The sequence below is a fragment of the Cloeon dipterum genome, chromosome X (genome assembly GCF_949628265.1).
Source record: "Cloeon dipterum chromosome X, ieCloDipt1.1, whole genome shotgun sequence".
Taxonomy (NCBI): domain Eukaryota; kingdom Metazoa; phylum Arthropoda; class Insecta; order Ephemeroptera; family Baetidae; genus Cloeon; species Cloeon dipterum.
This window is the reverse complement of record NC_088790.1, coordinates 24322488-24338321: the sequence shown is the minus strand read 5'-3', so window position 1 is coordinate 24338321 and position 15834 is coordinate 24322488. Positions and strand designations below refer to the sequence as shown.

Sequence of the window (15834 nt, the reverse complement as noted above, 5' to 3'; positions counted from 1 at the left end):
TACTTTTTGAAGCAGAAGCGCACATTCATATTGCCATACTCGAGCGGATGATGCAGTTTGCAGACAAACAAAACATCCGTAATGAATAAATAGGAGTCGTTAAATTTTTCCCCTCATTAAGCGGTGGTACACGGAGTCAATAATCCTCTCCAATTAGTTGCGCATGCGAAGTTTCTCTATACTCTATATTCCACGCTGCAGTGTTTTCCGCATCCCGAGTGCAAATTGCTCCAATTCCACATCGTGCATGGAGAGATGTTTGCGCTGCAGTGATTCTCAGCCGTAAAAATAAAAATAAAAGAGAGCGGCTTGTTAGCGTTAGCGCACAGTCGGAGCGATGCCGACGCGTGTGGCTGGTTTGTTGCTCGATCACGCGCGGTTTTTTTTCCGAATTGGCAATTGGCGGAAAAGCACTCGAGCGCGCACCCACGTCTCGCGCGACTGCGGGATGCGAGAGGTGCGGGTAATACAATAAGTATTAATTAAAATACCACACCGCACTGGCTCGCATTAACGCCGATGATCATTCTGAGCGCACAAGTGCGTTTGCTTCACTTGCTGCATTCATTTCGCTCCAGCCAACGCGCACCACCCTCATTATAATTGCTAGTACACGCCGCGCCGGCCCAATGAAAAGTCTAAACATGCGAAATATTTTGTCCTGCCACCGTTCAAATTTATAGCCTCGCATTAATTTAATTTTCTCAGAAGATGCCCTTGACCTAGTTAGAGCTACGCAGATTTTTTTCTAAGATTGCTTCACAATTTCTTCAAGTTGGAACTTTTTATTACAAAGGCGTGGATAAATATTACAATTTAAGAATAGTTCCCCAGCAAAATAACATTTATTTACTCTTCATAAAGAAAACTATAATAAAAATTGAATTTTGTAAACGTTTTGACACAAAAATGATTCTTAAAATTCGTTAGAATATAAATTTTAATTTTTAGAGCCAGTTAAAGAGGATTGATACTGCAAAATCGTGGAAAATCCTTGGTGTCAAACATGCACTCATCCCTTAGGGTTCAGTTGAAGCCAAAATTGAGCTAAGTAGCAGTGTAAGTTTTTGAGAAAAGTGGCTGCAAAGTTTCAAATGATGAAGACTGTCTCCTTTCTTGAAATATTATTTTATTTCACAACAAAGAGTTTCTCTAAAAGGTTTCAATCTCCGTTGGATAGAACTTGAATCGAAATCTGCAAAGAAAATGTGGTCAGGCGCTGGAAATTTTGAAGAAAATTAGTAAATAATTGAATTTTTACCATAGCAAGGTCCTTTTTTTGATAATTCCAAATTGTAGAACAAATTGTTTATCGATCAACAACAACTGCTATTGCACCCAACAATTCAAATAATTTTCAATTGTCGCTCTGTATATCGATCCACAATCAAACCAGCTTTCGCCTAAATATCACAGCCCAATAAAAATGCTTCTTTTCAACCAAAAAAATAAATATGCGCGGGTTGCCATGTAGAGTTTAATCATTAAAATGTACGTAAATCGACCCATTTATCAATGAGGCAGTGTGTGCCTGTTCGTCTGAGCAAACAAACCTCTCTGCTGACATTTTTTTTTTATTTTAGCCAACTCCCGAGTCTGTTTGGCAATTGTCCAAAAAGTGGCGAGACAAAAAGTCTGCGCAGCGCACACTCGGCGGGCGCCACTGCCGGCCGAAAAGTTTGCGGAAGCGCGTTTTTGCGGCGCTGCGCCTTGCTCGCCTTTGTTCGTTTATTATTATTATTTTCCGAGAGGCACGCATTGCCTAATCAGGGCGAATAAACTGCGATCCACCGAGACGGTGAAAACCAACCAAAGTAAACTGTGAGGCGACAGGAACAGGGCCAAGCTGTGTGTAAACTCGCCATCGCCGCCTGTTTTTTTTTCTATTCCTAGATAGCTGGCCGTTATGTGTGTACTTCTATATCCCCAAATAATCCAAACATTGCAACGGAGATTCCGCTGAAAAAAAACACGCAACTTAGTGAGAATTTTTGTAGAATTAATTTTTAATAATTGTTGTAAATAAATTCTGATTTGTTTTATCATCGGAACATGATCTTGGGTCAACCCTGATGTCAGCCAGAACCACCAAAACAGAAAATAACTCGAACCCTGCCCGCATAAAAAAATATAACCCAGGAATATCCGGAATAATCTTAGATTAATCAAAATTTACCAGAAAAAATTAATCCAAAAAATTGATCCAGAATTAATCCTGTATTAATTGAGATTAACCTAAGAATGTTTAAGATCAATCTAGAGATTAATCTAAAAAATATATCCTTAGATTATTCTTTAGATCATTCTGAGATTAATCCAAAAAAATAATTTTTGGAATTTTCTTAGAATGAATCCAGATTAATCTTAAAATGTTTTAAAGTCAATCTAGAGATTAATTTACAAGAATATCCCTAAAATAATCCCAAAGGGGAAATTTGAATATAGTTAATAGAATATCCCCAGATTATTCTATGGATCATTCTGAGATTAATTCTAAATATTTTTTTAATATTCCTAGAATATTCTTTAAAAACCCGAAAAGAGAAGAACTTATATATTTTTCTTACAATTAAAAACACAAAAATAAGTACGAAACATAATTTAATCAAGAAAATGAACTGCCATATTGTTAAATATTTTGAAATCGTTATCACAAAAAATATTTTTTCTCGCAAATATTTTTTTAATTAATGCGATGGATTCAATTTTTATATTAAAACCTAACAAATTTTTCATTATCTTAACAAAAAATTATGATGCCTTTATTTTTCAAAGAATCTGCCCAGATTAAAAAGGGTAAAAATCATAAATGCGATTGAATAAATTAATTTCTTAACACAAAGAGTCTTAATTAATGCTACCGACAACCGGGCAAATTTGAAAGAAAGGTCAGAAGGACAAAAAGGGTTAAAAGGGCGATTTTAGTGTGCGCGTGGTTGCGGCGGCTGCACATGCATGCACGCACTTGCATGGAATGCCTGCTGCCTGCCTCTGTTGTGGAGCGGGGGAGGGGCGACGGGCGGTGGCAGCAGGACTAGCGAGCAGCAGCAGCAAGAGACTTACAAAATCCTGCTTCGCTCTCTTTGTCTAACGCGTCAACGGTCAACCGCCGTTCAAATCAAAGTTATTAACGGACGCAGGACGCCGGACGCCGCCAGTATGGGACAACACGGACGTCCCGCGGACTCGGACGGATGGCCTGGATCTTGCGGTTAACAGGGTAAGTCCCATTTTATAGATTAGCGTCCAAAGAAATTAGAACAGATCGCGCAACTTTGAAATCCAACGGTTTTATGGTAAAATTACACTTTTCGCCGCTACTTATGCAGTTTTCGCCACCAATATTTTGATATATGGGATTCTCGCCAGTCCTTAAGTTATTAATTAGAACCCCATAAATAAGTTTGGGTGGCGGAAACTGTAAATCGGTGAGGAAAAATGTAATTTTTCCATGTAAATCACCGGTGACATTTTTTCTTTTACGCTTACGAGAATTTAGAATGGCATGCTTTATTACACATTCTGATTCAATTGGCTTTGCAAGGAAAATGGAAAAATATTATGCATGCACTTTTAATACTTGAACCTTCCATTTTCCAAGCAAAACTAATTGAAATAAGCTTTTATTTATATTTTTCTATGAGTCGCTTCCCCTTTTTTTAGCTTCAAGCCATCCGCAGATATTTTGCACGACTGAAAAAGATGTAACCGTTAAAGTTCTGCAGTTTGGGCTTCAAGATCGGCGATGCTGGCATCGTATAATAAAAAATTTTGTAGCTGTAATATGTGATATGGTTAAAAACTAATAAAGTTTGCATATTTTTTACATTTAATGAAGTTTGTAATTTTTTAAATAATTCCAGATGAATCGCAATAATAAACGATTTTGGTATATTCTAGGAACAATCCGAGGTTAATATTAAGAACATATTAGAAATAATTTTTGTCGCACTTTATGTTGATCTTAAAATGATATTAGAATAACCAAAGAATGTTCCAAGATTAACCGAAAAGAATAATCCTATGTAAAGATTTGATACGCTAAATATTAATCTTAGATCAATCCCAAGATTAATCCATAAGTATATTCTGAGAATGTTCTAAGATCATTCTTTAAAGCTTTTTGAAACAAAGCCCGGCAGAATAATCCTGGAACATTCTAAGGTTATTCTCTTAAATTAATCTACAGATTAATCCAGTATCACGAAAAACCGTATCATAAGTTCATATATAATTAATTTTTTAGATTAATCCTGGGCGAAGTCGGTTTATTCTTAGAACATTCTCAGGCGATATTTTTTTATGCGGGTGGCGTCAGGGTAGCCCTCGATTTTATTAATTACGTGTGGCCACTTAAACGATGCCTGACGGGCTCTTATTAGTTCGATCTGCAAGATCTGCACACCGTTGGAATGGTAAATGGCGCATATTCTGAAAGCTCTTGACTTTGCCGATCCAACGGCGAGTAGATTTTGCAGATCGAACCAATACAGAGCCTGTCAGACCTCTCTAAAAACATCTATAATATACTCCTAAAATTTCAGGTGAAATTGTTCAGCAAAAAATTCATTTAAATTTTCCAGGCATGTTTTAATCAAGACATTTTAGTTTTTCTCTATGAATTTATCAATTACGGAAAGATGAATAAAAATTTAAGATTAATTTGTGAGAAAATAAATCTCAAAGAGAAACAAACCATCTAAAATTCCCAAACCAACAAATTTTTTAATCAGCGTTTTCATGATCTTCTTTCACGGCTTAAATAATTTAATTTTTACTGATTCAAATTCAATAAAAATTTTCTCTGTGGACCTAAGAGGGAACTCCCAACATCCTTGCACTCTGTTGAAGGGAAGTGGAGAGTGGTGGCTAAAATCATGTGAACTAGCAGTACTATATAACCAAGTTGCAGGCATTCGGGAGGGCGCGAAAATGTTTGATCTTGGCAACCCGCTCATAATGGCAAAATTCGATCGTCTCAAGAGAGGCTTCCGTGGCCGGAACATTTAATTACACTTTGCTCGGCTCCCCCGTTTGACATAATAGATGCTCTTCGCGACTTGTCTAGCGTGACATGTTCATTTTATGGCTTCGACGCGCGTGACATCACATAATACATCATTTGACGTCGATTAAAGTGGATATGCACAGAAACATTTGTGAATAAATTTGCTCTTTCTATAAAATACTTTTAAATTTGGGAGATATTTTAATTTTTTTCAGGATGCCGTTTAAATTTAGAAGAAAATTGGCACCAAAGTTTGTATGCTAAAAACAAGCCGTCAACACTATCTCCTTATTTGAAATCAGGGTTTATTTTACAATCAGGGAAATTTATCTCAAGATTTGCACACCATTGGATAAATCATGCAGAGAAAAATCAAAATCAAGAGAAAAATCACTGACCAACCGTTTGATTTTTCGAGAAATTGGGCAAAATCTGGGATTTAACTGTCTCGCTTGATCCCAATTAAATTTTTGCCCATTGTAGAAAAGTGGATTATTGATAAATTCTCGCTCTACATGGACCACTTGCATGAGTTAAAATCCAAAAATTTTCGTGCAGTTTTATAAAAACCAAATCAGGACCGAGAAACAAATAAATTTCAGATTTTTCAGATTTTTTTGGAAAATTGAATCCATGTCCATGTTTTTTCTCTTGATTTTCATTCCTCTCGTTTCGCTGGATCAAAAGGTGCGCAAATGTTTTTGCCGCTTGGTTAGCACGTAAACTTTGCATCTGATTTTCTCGGAAATTTCAACGGCAAGCTGGATAAATTTTTATCGTTTCATTTAAAATAACAAATTACCTAGAATCAAAACAAATCAATTTTTATAATTTTTCAATGCGCAGATCCACCTTAAAGTACTTTAAAATTCAGCACGTAACGCATTGGCAATATTGGCATCGCAGCACCTCCCTAATTGTCAGCAGTTACAACTTCCTTTGCCAATTAACTGGATGGCGCATCCCGACTGCAGATCTCTCACCTTCCTGCCGGCCACGAGCAGCTGCCGCAAATTTTCCTCCAGCCAGGTGATCTGCCGCTGCTGCAGGTGAACGAAGTCGTGCAGGGCGTCCAGGTAGTCTTCCTGACTCCCGGCGGCCGCCGTCGCCGCCGTCTCCTCGTCCCCGTCCATCGCCAGACAAAGTGACCACCGAGAGCGCTTTTTAATCCAAAAGTTGCTCGCTATGGCTTGCTTGGCGGTGAGCTCAGAGCGCAATCGCCGCAACCCACATTTACTTCTCTTTTACATCCTCTGCATTTTTTGCTCTTGAAGCGGAAATTCCGCGTCTAAGTATGTACTGAGACGCAGTCATTAAAAATATGTAATGCTGATCAGGCAGCTTCTCTTCCCGGGGACAATCGATTTGGTATGAAGAAAATAAGAAAAGAGATGCGAGAAATGGATTTGTATTTTAAGTGTTGGTAAAGAAGGTAAAAGATGATAAATAGCGCCACTTTCGAATGGTTTTAATAGATAAAAAATGTGTTTTTCTCTTCCGCAACTTTTTTTTAATCCAATCCAATTAAAATCAATTCTTTCCTGCTAAGAATTTTATGAATTTCATCATAAGGAATGGATTATATTTTGTCACACTTATTACTGAAACGTGAAAACAGGATGAAAAAAACAAAAACAAATAAGAGAATTGAGAATTTATTGAGATTAAGAAATAAATTAAAAATGAATTTAAAAAAATATGTAAATTGGACATTGTATCGGTTCCCACCAGTGTGCAACATGTTCTGCTGCTACTGCGGTATCCAAACTGCTGAAATCTTCTCTCAAGATTCATGAAAAATTATTTTGCAGCAGAAATAAAGTTTAACTCAGTTTGCACCGCAATATTATGACATATCGGTTAAGATTAAATATTTTAAATTTCTAACAAGATTTGAAAATTTAATGAGTAAATTTTTAAACCATCGAAATAACCTAAATGAGCCCATAAAGGACTCCATTTTGAATATCAGTAAATATCTAAAAGAAAAAATTCAAATTGATTTGTGAATAAATTTTTCGAATACGATTTATTTGATTTATTTTTAGGAAGAAATACGTGGTCAGACACACTCCAAACTTAAAAACGAAAAAATATTTCAAATTATAAGGATTTAATCCGAAATGGTGGGCTAGCTGGTGTTGCAGTACTGTCTGTAGCAAATCTCGGGCATCTCGCAAATGAATTTCCTTTCGTCCATGCAGTCGCGGTCAGCCCACTTGAAGGACTTGTCGGTGGTCATTCTGCTCGGGCGCAGGAGATTAGAGATTAGAATCGCAGCAGCGGGCTTTTGCAAAAGGAAACTCGGGGGATTCGACGTTCTAGTTTTCGGCGAAACCATTGAATGCGTGTAGGCTACCATGACTTGCAATTTTTTGATTCAATCCTTTGGGCAATTTACAGAACATAAAAAAATTACCGAAAATTTCAAAACCGATTTAAAATTGCAGTTTTTGCTGAGCTTATATGAAATTAGGTTAATAGGATATAATTTGATGAGACCAATCGATCGGTGCGGTTTAATTCTTACGTTCTGACAAATCTTGATTTAATTTCACTTTATTGTCTGTCGAGAAATTTCACTTAAAACTCAAATATTTAGCTTTTTCAAATACTGTCAACTCCAAATCTCGAGCTCTAATCATCAGAATTGCAAAACCTGCACACTTTAAGACTCATTTTGACCTACCCTTACTAGCTGAAGAGTTAAATCACCCCCTTGAAATAATCATAATTTATTTTTTAATATACGCTCACGTTTATTTTCAATTTAAACCATTTAATTTTTAAATAAGGTGTAGGTTGGTAGTTTAGAGTGAGTTTTGGATAATTTTAAATATTTTAATGTGCCTTGAGAGATTTTTTGCCATCAAAATTGTAGCAAGGGATTCGAAAGGGGTGAAGATAAGCACCCCTAAAGCTTTCAGCAGGTCAGGACAGGTTGAGATGGGTCTATTAGGTATGCAGTTTTTACAATTCTGATGGTTCCGAGATTTGGAATTAGTAAACACGAATATACATGTTTTTTTTAATTTTAAAGTGGAATATCTCGAAAAAATAACACTTTAACTGTCACAAAAGTTCGCACATATCAAGTGTTTCGCAAATTTTCGGAGCTGCTTAATTCCGTTAAATAGAAAATTTGGAGATATATAATTCTCAATTCACAAATTTCATGACTTGGCTGATGAAAAAACTAAATCTTCGAATACTTTGTGAGTTTCCTTGTTAGATATAAACTGAAATTACTTGACTTCGACGCATCGCTGGGGCACCTTGTTGACGTCGTTGGGCTCGCCGGAGTCCCACTGAGAGTAGGTGAGGTCCTCGCCCGAGTGCGCCCAATACCACTTGCCGTCCTCCACCAGGTCGCACAGCGACATCCAGAACCCTTCGACGGGCGGAGCAGTGTCTTTGCAAAATGATTTATTCGCTTTTATTTCTCGTCTAATAGTAATTTATTATCGGCACCGTTGACAAAGGCTTTCTCGGCGACCGCCTGGATTTCCTCCTTTGTTTCCAGGCCGGCCAGCTGCATCGAGTACGTCCGGCAAATGCGCGATGCCTCGTGCCAGTTCTTTTTTTCGCTGCTCACCCAGTAACGGCCAGAGTCCAGCACGATCAGCCCCAGGTTTTTAGCTATAAAACTCCTATCAATTGCTGCGCCGATGATTTGTAATTACGGATTCACCGCAAGAGAGAATTAAAATTAAAAGCGATTTATTTTAGTTTTTAAATATAAAGTAAACCGATCTATGAGATTTTCCAAAACTAAAATTTGTATTATAACTTTTTTTTAAATATATCTGCGTGAGAAGCGATAATTTTGGTAGTTGAAATTAGAATTTTTAATCAATCATTGGCTCAATTATTCGTTATGGAGAAGCAAAATAGAAATTGCTTTAAAATTAGGTTTTTAGAATAGGGAATTTATAATTCAAGCCATTTTAATAATGACTTAGGTGCAATATTAAATTCTTCTTAAAAAATACTCAACACTAACTGAAATTTCCCTTATTTTTAATTTAAATAAAATGTTAATACTTGGCTCGTTGCAGTCTGAAGATATGGAACGATACTACGGAGAGTAGTGAATATGAGTAAAAACACATTATTTAAATTAGTCTCTCACGTCAACAACGCATTCGGGCACCATAGACTTGGCCGCAGTTTGCTGTCCCTGGCCTGACAACTGGAAGCAACTGGCCACGCACTGATATTCCCTGTTTTTGTCCATCTCGTTGCCCAACAGCGATATTTCCGGCTCTTGCGCCCACGCGCGCAATGCAAACAGAGAATACTGTAATTTTGTCGTGAAAGCAGTATAAATAATAATTGCAATTTTCGAGAGTTACAATAAATAATGCAAGGCGTAGAAGTGGAGCGTGTGTCGCCGCCATGATTCTATACTGCATGGCTCTCTATAAAGGTGGAAAAGCAGCGTTCGCTCGATTTTTTTTTAATTTCCGCTCGAGCATTGTCGTTTTCAAACTAGCTGGAAAATGTTTGTGCCGTTGCATCAGTCGAATTTCAATGGATATTTTTGCTGAAGCAATTCTGATATGTCAAACATAACTATATATATTTATTGAAAATTGAGATGACTATAATTTTAATCAGTTTAGCAGAAATAAAGACTTAAAATGTACGTTAATTAGAGATTTTATACTATATAGAGAAAAGCGTTCTCAAAGAAGTTGCCAAACGCATTTAAACTTCCATAAATAAATACCCAGTCTTGGTACCGCAAAAACTGCGCACAGCTCAACGCTCAACAAACACCTAGATTTTCATTTCGAATTGATTGTTGTCCTTTACTTGCAACAAGGAAAATCGCGCTATGCCCAATTTTTACGGCACGAGGACCAGGGCGCATTGTTAAAATGCCTGGACGCGCTTACAGGTGAGCGGAAAACCATTTGTTTGATATTTATTTGCAGCTGTAAAGTTGATCTATTGATTTTAAACCGTAGAGACAATTTAAAAGTTGATTTAAACCTATTTAATTACGAATGAAAAAGCGAAAAATGGAAAAAAAAACAGCAAACATAATTATTATTCTTTGCTCGTAAAATCCTCAACGCTAACAGGCTGACGCTACGCGCATGTCAGTGGTACCACGCAATTTCCGGAAATTAAATTACAATATGCACATTTTATTTTAATGTGTAAAATAAATTTAATGCTCCTGAGATAACCTTCTAAGAATCAAAATTCAATCGTTCTAACTCTGCAAGATTTTCGCTTAAAAAAATCACCAATGTATTATTTGAAAATTTACAAAACTAGATTTTCCCAGGTTTGAAGCGAGAAAAACTGCTTGCCAAAGCTGAATATGCCTGGTTCCCTACAAATTATTTTTTCACCCATTCTGTGGCAAAACAAGCCTCCGAAATTTGACTCGCTACACTTCTATGATTATTTTGGAAATAATTTCCATCTTTTTAGGTATATTCAGAGTTTTATTATCAAAACTTGGTAACATACAGTGCACGTACTTAATGATATATTTGTTGAGATCAGTTTATCAATATCACTGGTATGAAGATTTGAGTAATATTTGATGTTGTTGGGATTTTAGACGTTAACCGCCGTTTCTAATAAATCCAACAGCCTTTTTAACTCCTTTCTGCAACATAAAAAGCGTTTGCTAAACCAACCAACCAACTAAAGAAAGCAGTACTCACATTTCGTCTGCTAGGGTGTAGATGGGTTTCATAGATTTGCTTAACTCCTCTGTTTTGGCCATCAGCTGGTACATAGCCTATGAAAAAGAATTAGATATTGAATTTAACTTCAGAAGTGGACGACAAACCTTAATATTTGAATCAACAGAATCACACGTTTTGCAAACTGCGTCCCGATACGTCTCTAAACATTCAACGGTAAGAGCTGATACCTAACACATTAATTAAAAATTAAGATCTTGTTCCTCATTGAAGTTTAATTACATACACTTTGAAGTATTCCAGCTAAATTTTCAGTGAGTGTATCAACAGAAGTGGCTATCCTTCTGGCTTCTGCTTCCAAGTCATTCAAAATGTTTGGATCAACACTCGGCAGCTGGGGCATCAACGCTTGCTTGTACAAATTCGTCCCAGAATTCCAGGAAGCCACTGCTGGACCGACAGGCGTCTCTACAGAAATCAATCCAGATTCAATAAATAATTTTTTTAATATTATGAGCATTATACCTCTTCGAGAAACAGGACTAGCGAGCTTAATTTGAGTTTCGAGATCCTGGACGACGAACGAGACCATATCTCCCTCTTGAGTGAGTGTGCCTTCAATGTGATCGAGGCTGTCTCTCAAATCAAGGGTGTCAGGTCGTGTGACGAAAGCAGCTTGCTCCTCGAAAATCATTGAGCCAACAGGCGAGGGTTGCGAGTCAAAAGAAATCTCAGAGTACGACGCAGTCATGTCAGTCATCTGTAGAAATACAAATAATTTTTATAACGAGGGCGATACATAAATATACGACGAGGGTCATTGATATGATTGCAATGTTTATGAATGGGATTAAATAAATTATAAATTGATAAGGGTACTTTAAGTACTTTTCTCCATTCACTTGCCTTGCAATCGTCTTCGATGTCGCCAGAGAATCTAGGATCGTCTGCCATTATATATTCCGCAGATTTATATGTTTCTACAGGACAGGTTTTGTGTCTGTCAAATTCGAAAGGGGCAATTCTGTTGAACACAAAGGGGGTTTGCCAGTGGTGCTCAAAGAATAACAAAAGAGACTTAAATTCGCTGTTAAGTTGCCGGCACGATTGCAGGAGACATCTAGTGAGCTAACAGCTGACCAGGTACACGCCTAACGCATAACTGAATTTGAGCAGTATTCTCTTTTCACATAAGCAGATCAGATGTCGCAGATTCTTAAAAATCTTTCTGTTATATGAAGCAACTTTAATTATGTACTTACTAGCCTTTCACAATTTATTCCAATATTTCTAGAAATAATCAATACCCTTTTTGCTAAGAATATAAAATTTTCCTTTGAAATAATTTGAGAATTAATTAAAATCATCAAGGATAAATAATGAAAATTCTTAAGGTTGGAACAATTTTCCACGATTTCTCAAAATTATTGAATCACTTCAACCTAATAATATTTGAGGAAAATTTGCCAATGGGAAAGGTTCATCATAATATGCAGATGAATGGCGCCACAATCTTAAAAATGTTTGGAGCAATAGATGGTACCTCTGTTTAATTACAATTTTCCTTTCGTGCATTTAAACTGCGATTTAAGATTTTAATTCTAGACTGCTTTGCATCCTCGGTGTATTTTAACTTCATTTTACTTGCCAAAAACCAAATTCGGACTATTGACAATCGCGGTATAAATGCCATAAAAAATTTGTCAATATTTTTTTTAACTAATTTGGCATTCTAAATAAAACCTTAACATGATCTTGATCTCTGCCAGGAATGCACAGCAACAGGATTAAATCCGAAATCACATTAGCCGAAATTTGTAACATGGTGGCCCCCAACTGTTAATGGCACCATTTAAGAATCTCCCTAATTTTTTTAAGAGTGGTCTCTTTTTGGCAAATTCATTTTTTTTTAATTTGGTGAGACATAATTCTACACCAATATTTAAAACTTTTTAGAGTATAATATTTCAGTGTTGTAGAATAAATTTAGTTTCAAACGTCAGAGATACATAAACACAACTATTTCTTAGACCTTGACTCAGAATTAAGTCGTGGCACTTGCATGGGTTGCGTTATTCAGAAAGTCCAACAAAGTGGCATTATGTGTGACAATTTGAATTTAATAAAGTAGTTGCAATAATATCTTATATCTCGGCCACACAGTGGCCACAAGATCAGAGGAGATGAAAACTTAATATATATACACGGACAAAAATTGTTTTCTTTCCTGTGGGTGTGCAGCAGAGAGGCAGTCTGTTTTTTTCTGTGATTGACGACAATTCCTTCAAACGTTTAACCTGCTCTGGTCGCCGGCAAGTTTATCCATCACCTAAAACGAAATCAGGGTCAGAAATATTCAGCTCGGTCGATCCACTAAACGAAATTCCCCAAAACCAAGAGCAAGAGAGAAATTACCCTTGATTATAATATTCAAAATAATTAAATTGCTTCATCCTCTGCCATTGGGACCAACTGAAAAATAACATGATACATGTCGAGAGCTATTTTCCAAAAGAGTACCAATTATAAACAGAATCTAAAATAATTCTCACCGAACGGATTCCTGGCATGTTTAGAACCGTGCCCAAAACGGGCACTCTCCTCATGAAGTTGATAGCAGCTGGGAAAAATCCTCTACAAACAGAGAATTAATTTTAATTGCGTCGTTTACAACCCAACAACTCACCTGAAGAGAAGGAAAAATCCGTAAGTCTCAACAAGCATACCAATCAGGGGCCATCCCAGGAGAACGACGGTGATTCCGCCAAAGAAGGCTACAGTGCCTCTCGCTTTGTGTTTTTGGAAAAAGAACCTGAATGTTCGCTCCAAACCAATGACGCAAGCTAATCCACAAATAAACAAGATCTAAAACATAAATACATTGCTATGAGATAGTGATTTCGATTTAAACAACAAAAACTTACATTTCCTATAGCTAATAATCCTTTGTCGAATAGAAGAAGGATGCCTAAGAAAAGGAATGCTGTACCAAAACCAACCAGGCCAACGCCAATTTCTGCAAGACAATCAAATAAATTATTAACCGTCCAACCAACAAGAAAAAGTTGTGACAAAAATAATAAAACTACGAGTTTCGTCATATAGAATAAAATCCTACTTTGTAGATCGGTGATTTCAAACATCTTCAGTCGGTTCCTACACCTGCTCGCGCCGAATCAAAACCAAAACAAAATTTAGCTTGTTGTGTTCCACGTCATTCAGCACCAGGTCAGCTCTGTTCTTGTCCAAGTTTTCGACACCAGCTGATTAATTTTTAAAGGGAATGGAATTTACGTCGGTGGGTCTGAGACTTCCAAATGCAACAGATGCATACGCACAAGTTTACACGGTGTAATATTTCCAATGTAACTTAAGTTCCCGATAAGAATAATGCAAGCTGTGTCCGGCTGTGTGCAGAGCAAGCAGCAAGCCTGGCTGGAAGGGGGCGTGCCGGCCGTGGCCTTCTTGCCTTGCAAAAGCGATTCGTTATGAAAAGGCTGGAATATTCCGCCATTTTAATTGTAGCAATTTGCTTATAATCCATTATCAAATATGGCGAATGCGCAGCTCTTCGAATGTTTCCCCTCAAACACTTTTAAGCTGTCTGGTATGTTCTGGTATGTACGTACGTGTGTTTTGACGGCACCCCTACTTTTTCCCCCACTCCACTTTTGATATTGTTAGTGAAAATGCGTCTCTGGCTGAGGCACTCCTTGAACAACCAACTGAAAAACGCGTCCTAGTAGCAGGTGGTTGATGCTGATTTGGACTCGACAAGAAGAAATTTAGGTATATTTTCCATTTTTTCAATCATGTGACGTTCTTTCAGGCTATTGTCTTGTTTTCATTAACCCTATCACGCATTTTAGCGGCTCTTTTTTTTACTTCAATGATCATTTTTAGGCTACAAAACAAACTGGAAATCCTCAGTTGTTTACATTTTAGGAGACGCGTATTATAAATAAATTTCAACTCTGCAATCAAGCGGGATATATTTTGGAGGTGATTCATCTGCTATTTCTTTAAATTGGCTTTAATTTCAGCCCTGCTGAAATGATTTTCATTGTTAAAAGTTTGTAAAATACGCGTTAAAAAGATTCCACTGTGCCACACCCTTGTGGAAAACTTCTCACGTTTCCATTGTCGTTTGTTTCGAATACTCGGTCTCAGAGACAAGATAAATAAGATAAATATAAAAAAGGAAGGTCACCAGGTAATTTTGTGTCTATAATTAGCTAAATTTTTTCGTTCTGTTAATAAATTCTGTTATTAATCCCTGATTTCAGGATGAATAATGAGTTTTAACGTTCCATCCTCTGATCCGTACTTGAACGAATACTTCACGAAACGCGAGTACGGTGACTTCACCCCGTTTTATGTCACAATCTGCATCTGCCTGGTCATCTTTTTCGCACTCTTGCTTCTCAACTGCATCTTTTGCTGCTGTTCAGAGCACAGCCAATACTGGTGCGACAAAAACACAGGTATAATTCATTGTTTTCTTACGTTAATTGCTAATCAAATACTCAAATCAGAATCATAATTTTTTCTAATGAATAAAAATGCCCATACAGCTTAAAATTAATGCTAATTGTCCTCTCCTGTGTTCAATGCACCAAATTAATTTCGATTTTTTATTTTGAAATTAATTTTTTGTCTTGTTTGCGTAGGTAATCAGTTGTTGATTCCGATTTGGACTCGCACGCCTCACCAGCAGCTGCCGCTGAACTTTGACGAGCTTGAAGGCAAAGCTCCTCCACCGCCGCTGCACTATCACGTGCCAGATCCAACGCAGCTCCAGTACTCGACTGCCTCCACCTACCCGGCCATCTCCGCCAGCTACTCCGAGTCTGTGAGGACGTCCACGCCGCCGCAATTTTCTGGCAGCAGTCGCGAAAAGAGGGAAAGCGACATCTAATCAAAGTAGGTTTTTTTATCAATTTAAGGATTAATTTTTGTATTTATTTACAATTACAGAAAAAATTAATTAATTTGACGTTCGGCTCGCGTTTTCAGAAATGGGTTTGCACATGTTTTGGCCGCCGGTGGCCGCCGTCGCCATGCTGGCCATCATCGTGGCCATGCTGGTGCTCAAGTTCGGCGAGCGTTGGTGCAGGGCCAGGGTGACCCAGCCAGCGCCTCCACCACCACGCAATG

General features: G+C 37.4%; 5 protein-coding genes and 1 long non-coding RNA gene across 7 annotated transcripts in view; 2 read left to right on the top strand and 4 right to left on the bottom strand.

Moving 5' to 3' along the window:
• The window catches only part of Slip1 (SLo interacting protein 1), a 67232-nt gene extending 61091 nt beyond the window's left edge, over nucleotides 1-6141 (bottom strand). The window contains exon 1 of the mRNA XM_065493081.1: nucleotides 5992-6141. Coding sequence (XP_065349153.1) covers nucleotides 5992-6141 — 150 coding nt within the window. The remainder of the gene's footprint in view (nucleotides 1-5991) is intronic.
• Nucleotides 2906-3833, top strand: LOC135946429 (uncharacterized). Its single transcript, XR_010575513.1, has 2 exons — nucleotides 2906-3220; nucleotides 3664-3833. It is a non-coding gene; the product is annotated as an uncharacterized LOC135946429 (long non-coding RNA).
• Nucleotides 6142-7026: 885 nt separating the features above from the next.
• On the bottom strand, nucleotides 7027-9409 carry LOC135945951 (C-type lectin 37Db-like). Its single transcript, XM_065493901.1, has 6 exons — nucleotides 9364-9409; nucleotides 9141-9308; nucleotides 9053-9086; nucleotides 8480-8647; nucleotides 8258-8420; nucleotides 7027-7251 (listed from the first exon to the last, which is right to left on the bottom strand). Exons 1-6 carry the CDS (start codon nucleotides 9406-9408, stop codon nucleotides 7140-7142), a joined length of 690 nt encoding a protein of 229 aa, XP_065349973.1. The 5' UTR covers nucleotide 9409; the 3' UTR covers nucleotides 7027-7139.
• Nucleotides 9410-10457: 1048 nt separating this feature from the next.
• BORCS6 (BLOC-1 related complex subunit 6) lies at nucleotides 10458-11745 on the bottom strand. The gene is made up of 6 exons (XM_065493393.1): nucleotides 11584-11745; nucleotides 11203-11437; nucleotides 10964-11145; nucleotides 10824-10907; nucleotides 10696-10772; nucleotides 10458-10637 (listed from the first exon to the last, which is right to left on the bottom strand). Exons 1-6 carry the CDS (start codon nucleotides 11629-11631, stop codon nucleotides 10586-10588), a joined length of 678 nt encoding a protein of 225 aa, XP_065349465.1. The 5' UTR covers nucleotides 11632-11745; the 3' UTR covers nucleotides 10458-10585.
• A 1031-nt stretch (nucleotides 11746-12776) lies between these two features.
• Nucleotides 12777-14097, bottom strand: LOC135946480 (vesicle transport protein GOT1B). Of its 2 annotated transcripts, XM_065494706.1 has the most exons (6): nucleotides 13796-14097; nucleotides 13602-13693; nucleotides 13364-13542; nucleotides 13230-13311; nucleotides 13093-13149; nucleotides 12777-13006 (listed from the first exon to the last, which is right to left on the bottom strand). In XM_065494706.1, the coding sequence occupies exons 1-5, from the start codon at nucleotides 13818-13820 to the stop codon at nucleotides 13117-13119; spliced, it is 411 nt and encodes a 136-aa protein (XP_065350778.1). In that variant the 5' UTR covers nucleotides 13821-14097; the 3' UTR covers nucleotides 12777-13006; nucleotides 13093-13116. The 2 variants fall into 2 exon arrangements, with proteins under 2 accessions (XP_065350778.1, XP_065350777.1); XM_065494705.1 differs by lacking the exon at nucleotides 13093-13149.
• Nucleotides 14098-14324: 227 nt separating this feature from the next.
• Nucleotides 14325-15834, top strand: wrm1 (wurmchen 1). The gene is made up of 4 exons (XM_065494703.1): nucleotides 14325-14466; nucleotides 14964-15161; nucleotides 15348-15600; nucleotides 15694-15834. The coding sequence occupies exons 2-3, from the start codon at nucleotides 14972-14974 to the stop codon at nucleotides 15593-15595; spliced, it is 438 nt and encodes a 145-aa protein (XP_065350775.1). The 5' UTR covers nucleotides 14325-14466; nucleotides 14964-14971; the 3' UTR covers nucleotides 15596-15600; nucleotides 15694-15834.